This window comes from Nicotiana sylvestris, chromosome 3 (genome assembly GCF_000393655.2).
Source record: "Nicotiana sylvestris chromosome 3, ASM39365v2, whole genome shotgun sequence".
Lineage (NCBI taxonomy): Eukaryota > Viridiplantae > Streptophyta > Magnoliopsida > Solanales > Solanaceae > Nicotiana > Nicotiana sylvestris.
Window position 1 is genome coordinate 196,324,876 of NC_091059.1, and position 9,029 is coordinate 196,333,904.

At 38.6% G+C, this 9,029-nt stretch overlaps 1 protein-coding gene across 1 annotated transcript; it reads right to left on the reverse strand.

Annotated features, from left to right (window-relative positions):
• Positions 1–5,592: 5,592 nt before the first annotated feature.
• Positions 5,593–7,743, reverse strand: LOC104247632 (peroxidase 29). Its single transcript, XM_009803694.2, has 4 exons — positions 7,507–7,743; positions 6,733–6,921; positions 6,239–6,404; positions 5,593–6,020 (listed from the first exon to the last, which is right to left on the reverse strand). The coding sequence occupies exons 1-4, from the start codon at positions 7,570–7,572 to the stop codon at positions 5,626–5,628; spliced, it is 816 nt and encodes a 271-aa protein (XP_009801996.2). The 5' UTR covers positions 7,573–7,743; the 3' UTR covers positions 5,593–5,625.
• Positions 7,744–9,029: the final 1,286 nt, after the last annotated feature.

The window sequence follows — 9,029 nt, forward strand, 5'->3', positions numbered from 1 at the left end:
CGTCATGATGGTAGTGCCTAAGAAGTAGGGGTTCAAAATCGTTTCCTATCATTTTATTCTAGGAAACGCGGGGACTATCTGTATACGGTAAAAATCAGTGGTCCGACTTTATGATCATTAAGGCGCCTCGTAAAGACCACCCCCAAAAGGCTCAAAGCTCAGCTCGGGGTTTCGACCCCGAGGGTTCTTAATGATCGACCTCGGGGCAGTGCAAACCAGCAGCTATGGTGGATCGATGTGAAGTTCCCAAGGCATGAGACTAGAGCTGACAAAGTCTATTATGCTAGTTCAAACCCTTATCATGGCATTAAATGGTTATACCAGCCCCATATCTTTGTAATAAATGCATTTGTACTATGTTGGAATTTCCCCCTCATATATAAATGGTATCCTTGTCATTTTGTAATAGACAATATACAACACACTACATTCAATACAAGAACATTCTCTGCTCTCTAACTCAAACATACCCTCTATTTGATCTTATTGCTTACATTTATTGTCTTGCTTATATTTATTACATTTCATTAATTGTTCTTCATTTATTGCTCATTATTGGTCATAAAGAGCCGCCATCAAATTTATCATAACTGTTAATCCTCCATCGACTTCCCTTAGTCGGGCATCCGACTCGACCTCGAGGCCCCGTATGCGCAAGCTCAAGGCCCCGACTTCCAGCCATTCGGTTTGATTGTTACACTATCTATAAGCTCTTATCTTATCTTCTAATCTTTCACTTAGCATTTATTGCCTAACAACTAGCATAAAAACAGATCACGTGTTTTTAGAATTACATAATCAAATCTAATTGTAATTACCATTTTCAAGGTAAACAGCGGAGTTGAAGGAGAAACTCAAAGAGGTGGAAGAAGAAAAAAATAAGCTGGAAGAAAAATAAGTAGTGTATCTTTATGTTTCCTATATCATGTGTTTTCATTAGTTTTACTGAATTTAGGTTATGTTAAGTTTCTATGTTTGTATTTGTGTTGTAGTGTTAGAATAAAGAAGAAACGGGGTAATAAAAACATAATGCATATATTATGTAAGCATAAAATATTGTTGTTATTATTTACATAAAATACAAAAAAAGAAAATCAATGAGTCCCACAACCCATGTGCTTCAATGCAGCCGTTGGCCTGAGGCGCATCCCATCCCGCCCGGATACACTATCAGGATCATCCTCATCACATCGCCTCTTTATATGAGGATACGCTGCAACATGATCATCAATTGGGCTGGCAGGGTCGGTAGAAGAGGTCGTCGGTCCATTATCAACCTACAAAACAATAAGTAAGCTTGGTATATGAAAATGTATATTAGTAATGTACGCGTTAAGTCAAAATCATTTTCTTACCATGGTCTTGTCGGGCTCCTAAATATAAGCATCCGTGGTGTCCTCAACATCGCACAAAGTGGCCTCCGTGACGGGCTGGGATGAAGCCTTAATAAGAAAATTAAAAATTAATTTATGGCGAATCCATGAGGAAAAAAAATAAATTAAAATTTAATAGTAATACAAACATACTTGCGCCTATGATAGATCCACATCACCCGACGACGATGAGCCAAAACTCAACCTGTGCCCACCATTCACGTCTCGTGCCGGCCGATCCTCAGATGCGGTTGATGGGCCTGAAAAGAATTGCTCCCAATCTCTGGTGAAGCTTGTGCCCGTAATCAACAATGGATCTGACGAGGTCACCTACGATGCTGCCAGCGATAGCTGAAGGCTGTACGACGACATGATGTTGGGATGCTCGTCTGGCTGAGGAATGTCACACGGCAGATCAGCTCCAACCTCCTTATTAGGTGCCTCAATACCCCCTTGCTGGGGACCACCTCCTCGCCGTCCCCCACGACCCCGTGAGCACCCCTGCCTCGTCTCTGTCCCCTCGGGCGTGCGACGGGCCTACCCCGATGGTAGTGCTCTGGCTCCATATAACTAGGGTCGTGATCTAAGCGCTCGCCCTCTCTGGCTCGATGTAGTGTCCGGACAACTAGCTCTATCACCTACCGACCATACTCATGCAAAGCGACTGCAGGATCGCCGACATGTTGCTGCATCTGCAGTCCCAACTGGTGGAATAAATGTAGACCAATAGCCTGCACAACATGTAAAATATTAATTACAAAACGCTATATCACAGTTATAAGTAAGAATACCAAATAACATATCAGTGCCTCGTGCCTCCCGGCGTATGGTCTATACCGACCACCAACTTGATGAATGAGATTCCCGACAAAAAGTCGGGTAACGCGGCAGTACCAGGACGTATAGAGCTGAATAGTCGTCGTCTGGATCTGTGAAGGTGGGGGTGGAATCAAGTCAACTCGCTTGTCCCAAGTATGGACCTGCGCCTCTAGACATGCTACAAATGCGTCGTCCGCCCTGGAACAATCATCCCGCTGATAATGTGTAGCCTCCCATGTAGGCCCCTTCGGTATATACTGCGGACGACCAAACTAGCAAAGTACCTGCTCCGTGGCATAATGCTCCACAATATCAAGGCACATCAGCGGGACGGAAGTGCTCTAAATCAGTCGGCCGACCGAGCAATAATCGGCAGTCCACCTATCAAGTCGTCGATGTATGGCGTCCAGATGAACTATCAAATAAGAACATAAAAGTGAGTATACACAACACAAGTGAATCTATACCAAGTAAGTTTAGGTACACATTTACCTATGTTCCCTCCAGCATATCCAACACATCCCTACAAAGGGGGAGATTATGATGAGCATCATAATCTCGTACATATCCACACTGGGGAACCCACCTCCTAACTAGAGGGAGAAACGGAGGTGGTACATCTGGAGGTAATGGTGGTAGAGGTGGCTACAACTACAGGAATCGCTCCCAAGCCCAAACCTAACATACAAAGTTGACATAAAGTTTTGACTAGATAGAATTGGGAGTAATGAACAGAGTATTCGAATATGTTGTCACTTGTAGAAGCGACAGAAAATCACATATGTCACTCTGGGTGCCCATGCTCGCCCGACACAGATGCTTATACATGTAAGCGAGAACAACAGCACCCCAGCTGTACTGGGGTAAAGCATCTAGCAGTTGAAGATGATGTAGAAATCGCAAACACGCTAGATTTCCCGAAGTGTTCGGGAACAAGACCCCCCAAAAAGAAGGAGTAGCACCAACCTCGTATACCGGTAAATATATAGATCATTTGTCTCGCCGGTAATGTCGGGGTGCAATATCTCCATATGATGTCTCATAGTTTTCAAACTCGTATGGCTGGCCTCTGAATGTACAGTCTCATCCTGTGGCCTGAAACCAGTGAGTTGTTGCAGCAAGTCCAAATACTGCACACGCGTCATATATCTCATAACATGTGGCAGTGCAACAGGCAGTCCATCAACAGGCATCCCATATAAAACCTCCATGTCCTGCAGCATGATGGTGGCCTCGCCAATGAGTAAGTGGAAAGTGTGCGTCTTCGGTCGCCACCTCTCTATCAAGGCCGTGATCAGAGACCAGTCGAGCTGTAGCCACCCAATCTGAAAAAATCCTATAGAAGCCAGTATCCCGCAGGCGCTGGACTACACGGGGATAGAAATCTCTGCCCCTCATAAAGTCCCACAAGTCGTCCACTCTCCTGGCACGGAGAGGCTGGGCCAGTAGCTCTCCTCCCATATGTAGGTGGACCTATGATCGCTCTGTAACACTAATAGCTCATCGGAGACATGTCCAGGATGCACAGGCGGCAAACAATATTAATTGTGTGTTTGTTTTATAAATTAAATAATTAATTTTTGTAAATTATAATTGGACAAAGTATATACCTATAGATTTCAGGATCGATATTTGAGACCTAGTAGCACCAAGTTATCCTGAATTCTTATGTGTGTCAATTTTAATATTTTTCATAATTTTGTGTGTTTGTTTTATAAATTTAATAATTAATTTTTGTAAATTGTAATTGGACAGATTATATACCTATGGGTTCCAAGCTCGATATTTGAGGCTCGGTAGCACCAAGCTATCATGAATTCTTATGCGTGTCAATTTCAATATTTTTCATAATTTTGTGTGTTTGTTTTATAAATTAAATAATTAATTTTTGTAAATTGTAATTGGAAAGAGTATATACCTATGAGTTCCAGGCTCGATATTTGAGGTCCAGTAGCACCAAGCTATCCTGAATTCTTATGCATGTCAATTTAAATATTTTTCATAATTTTATGTGTTTGTTTTATAAATTAAATAATTAATTTTTGTAAATTGTAATTGGACAGAGTATATACCTATGGGTTCCAGGCTCGATATTTGAGGCCAAGTAGCACCAAGCTATCCTGAATTCTTATGTGTGTTAATTTTAATATTTTTATAATTTTGTGTTTTTATTTTATAAATTAAATAATTAATTTTTGTAAATTGTAATTGGATAGAGTTTGTGTTTGATCTATAAATATAATATATACTTAAACTACATGGATTCTACGCTAAAAGGCTCTACATTTTACTACGCTAAAAGGGCACTAGTCTTTAAGCAAATAAATAATCTAAACTAAATAAAAACAATAAATATATTTTAATAATATAACATTCACAAAATTATATATAAAACAGTAAAAGAAATTTATGAACATTTTTATTAACAAAAAAATGATTTCTCAATCGTTTAAATATTTTTTTAAAACACTAATATCTTAATCCAGATAAAAATAAAATACTAGTTTAATCGCAAACAAAACACAAAACAATATGGAAACACATTCAAGACAACTAATATGCATTATTATACGAGTTTCGACATAGATTAAATCGGAATACCTCGATTTATGTTTTTCGAAAAGTCGATAAATTGAAATTTTGAGCCCAAAACGAGGAAACAACAACAATAGAAAGTTTGCGTAGGATGTGGGACCTACAATCTTATTTTTTTGTGTGACAGGTGGGGTCCACTCGGATTTTTTTTGGAGAAAAATTGGGGGAGGGGGACCGCAGTTTTGTTTTTTTAAAAATGGGGGAAGAACGTCTGGTTTCTATCGTTGGGAAAGAAGGAGGGTTTATTAATGAGCAGGTATAGCGCGGTATATAAATGCGCTAAACACAGTATAGCGCGATTATATAATGCGCTATACATATCCATCGCATCAGGTCAGCATAGCGCTGTTTATTCCTGCGCTATACATATATAACGCGGTTTTACACCACGTTATACTTTAACGGCCAGAACATCGTTAAAATATAGCGCGGTGTAAAACATCGTTAAAATATAGCGCGGTGTAAAACCGCGTTATATATAAAAATATACCTTTTTTAAAGCATTAAAAACGTATCTTGAGTCAAAATCAACAACATTTATGTTCCGGAACCTATCCATCAGCAGCTAATATTTGCAAGACTTAATTTAACTTGCTAATTCAGTAGCTTGAATTGCTGCGTAAACTGAAAACACTGTGAGATATATACAGACAGATGAAAATGACTGAACATATCTTTTCAATGGAGAGGTGAAAGTCGATATAAACAAAGATGTCATATTTTTTCTTCTTATCATAGTTGGATTGAAAGAAAACTTAAATTTTTTGTCCTACATATGTAAATTTAGGTTTATTGATTGCTGATTTGCTGACAAGATGAGCAACAACACAAATCTTATTCAATTATTCACAAACCTACAGTCCTTGCGAATTTCTCCTTCTTTCCCTAGCAAAACTTTATGGCTCGAGAGTTTTAAGAATCCTGATGTAAAGCTGTTAAAAAACTGCTGCTGATCGCTTGCAAATCCAAGGACATAAGGTTTTGTTCTTTGATCACTTGAAATCTCAGAATCAATCTTGAGTAGTCCTCTTCCATTAAGTATTGCATTGAAGTAACGATTATCAAATGCAAAAGTAGTAGCATCATTGGTTGCAAAAGTGACATTAGATAAAAATGGATTGCTGCAAATCACCAGTAAAGTGAGTTTGAATGATGTTGACAATGTAGGATCCTCTGTAGGTTGCAATCGCTTCTCAAAGTTCCGGCAATGGCTAATGCCTAGCGTGTGTGCCCCTGCATCAAAATCGCTCAAATGTGATGTATTTGAGTGGACATAGAGTTTAAGAAATAACTAAGGCTTTTAACGCATACCAAAAGTACTCTAGAACTTATGGTCTTTAACGTGCTATGTACTTTTTATGCCAAATATAGAAATGAGTCAATTTGTCTTTTGAAACGGACTGAAAAGGAACGAGTATCATATAATACGGGACAGAAAAAGTAGTTTGTACCAATAAGGGCTACTCCTTCTTGGAGAGTGATATTCTTCTGCTGGAAATTTTTAATGAATTTGTCAACAGAAATGTCTGCAGCTGGAAGCTGTTTATCAGCTCTCTCCTTGCTTGACAATTTACCATCTCTTCGTCCGGTCAAAATCTCTATATAAGGTCCTCCTGCCTGAAAACACAAAACATTCCTTGTGAAATAACACAAAAAACACAATGGAGCCGTTTCGGGTTACATTTCGTTGGATACAATCTAGGGTGGAGCTAGGTGAACGCAAGAGGGTTTAATTGAATCCCCTCCGTCAAAAGGTCAAATCCTAGGTATAGCTTTTTGCTTCTTTTTAAATCCCTTTTAGAATTCCTGGCTCTATATGTGTACCTGTTGGTCAATATTGCATGACAATTATTATGAGATGCGCTATTTTTTCAAAAAATAAACCATAGTTATATATAGATCATAAGAGGAAAGAAACAAGAAAAACAACATTCCTAATTGGTACCAGATGTACACCATCACGAGCTGCTAACTGAATGATATCAGCACAAGAAACAGTTTGAGGGCAAATTCTCTCCAAAGATCTCTTTATTCCATCTATTAAGTCAAGTTTGCGTACTCCAAAGTTCATGTCTGACTCTGTTTCTGTTATCGAACCATTTGAATAACTCAGCATTACTGAACCATCGCAACCCTGCAAAAAACCAAACATCAGGAAATTACAGGGCTAAAACAACTGATTGAAGATCAATCAAGTATTAGAGATCCTATTCATATTTCTATGTAACTGAAATATGTTGCTAGGGGCTAGGACAGAACTCGACGCGCATGATTTCAAACTCTTGAGATGTGATTATCCCCCCCCCCCCCCCATATAAATGTAGTACGGAAATAAAAGGCTAGCCCGGTGCACAAAGCATCATGCGTTCACTCATGGTCCGGGGAAGAGCCACAACCCAAGCAGTGGCGGATCTATATTATAGTTGTTAGTATAACTTTTGCGTAGAACTTGTATTTTTATTTAAAAAATCCATTAAATATCTATAAATAGATAACTGTGAACCCAATTATTATTGTATATTAATTTGAAATTACAACAGGTACCCATAAACTGGATCGCTTTCTGACCTCAAGGGATGTGATATAGACAGCCTATTCTGATGCAAGCATCGATTTCACGGCTCGAACAACTTGACCGTTGCTACAAGGCTCCCCTTGAATGGAAATATGATAATGATTTGCTAATTGCTATAAGATGGAAAGAGAGAATTGTACGTACATCTACTTGGCAGTCATGGAAAGCGAGTCTAAGGAGGGCAGCAGCCGAAGAAGGATCAAGTAGCATAGACCTACTCACTTCATCTTTCACAACTTGTTCTGCATTCGGACAACTGTTCCTATAGAAATTAAACTCAAGTCTTGGACTTTTTTCTTCTTTAGAATCTCCTACAATAACTGAAAATAAACAAAAGAATGTGCAGATAAAAACAAGAAGAAAAATTCCTTTTGAACCTGTCATCTTCAATAACAGGTCTACACTATACTAAACAATTAACGGAATATTGTGAAAGAAACACACTATAAATAACAGTAAATGTCCAGGAATTTGTAGGTAAGTGTCCAAAGGCATGCACCTTGTAGTTTGTGGTTTTACCACCTGGACAATGAAGTAATTGAGTTTGACCTGTTACTATTAAGGTAGTGCAATTAAGGCTTTTTCTTATTTGGGTCAATTTCATATTAATGAGGTGCGGTTACAAATATAGGGAGGAAGGAAGGCAGTCGTTCTCAATGACATATCTCGAACTTAGAAAGCTGCTGAAAATATTCACAAGTTCTAAGCATTTTAAGGCGGAGGTGCGGTGGTAGATGATGTAGGATGATAGATGAGAGACTAGTGTTGGCTATTTGTTTGCTTTAATAAGGAGTGAGGTAAAAGTCTACATGGATGAAGTTCTACATGGATGAAGTTCTCTTTTTTCTTCTAATTTTGCTCATTTTGAAGGGGAAAAAAGAAGTTACATCAGAAAATATAGCCAACATATATTTTAAACATGGAGGGAGAAGCAAAGGTATGAAGAAAATATAAAGTGTTTCATATTGGGCTAGGCATAATTAGCTTTGTATAATACTAAATCATTTTTTTTATTCTTTAAAGTATAACAGCACTGAAATGGGAAAAACAATTATAATAGTTATGCCTCAATCCTAAATAATGTTTCTAATTTTTTTTGTCTAAAATAGCCAAAATTTATGGCCAAACGGGAGCTAAGAATTCTTTAATACTTGATGTTTCTCGAAATCTCACACATAGTTAGATGGTAAACAGACGGATCGGGTCGGATATGGACGTGTTAAGTGATCGGGTCCAACCCTACACCACTACAGAGTGGCGAGAGCGGTCGAAGCAGCTTTTACCCGAGAAGGTCGGGATCGAATCCACAGGGAGCTACAACAATGTTTGGAGTTGGATTTCTATCTAATCTAGTAGTGCATAGTGCTCTTGATTACACTTCCAATCATATTTGTTTATTTGTTACTTCTAATTTTATGCTAATGATATGCGAAATTAAGCTAACTATGAATGCTTGTAAGGTTTTCTAAATGGTTAACAAGGCACTAGGGAAGTAACTTTCCCCTATGTGAATACTTGACGGGTTCTAAAGCCTAAGGCAAAGTTGTTATGTTTGGGATCGCGATATAGCCAATGTACGACACTACTAACTATATACCTCTCGGTAGCTTGAGTAACTTTGCCTAATTGACTTTCTCAAGACCAATTGGGTGTCAAAATTGTGGAAG

Coding starts and splice junctions, on each gene's coding strand:
- LOC104247632 (XM_009803694.2), bottom strand. CDS start 7,572: ATGCTACTTGATCCTTCTTCGGCTGCTGCCCTCCTTAGACTCGCTTTC. Junction 6,922..7,506: donor TCCATGACTGCCAAGTAGAT/GTACGTACAATT, acceptor GGTTTTTTGCAG/GGTTGCGATGGTTCAGTAAT. Junction 6,405..6,732: donor CTCGTGATGGTGTACATCTG/GTACCAATTAGG, acceptor TTGTGTTTTCAG/GCAGGAGGACCTTATATAGA.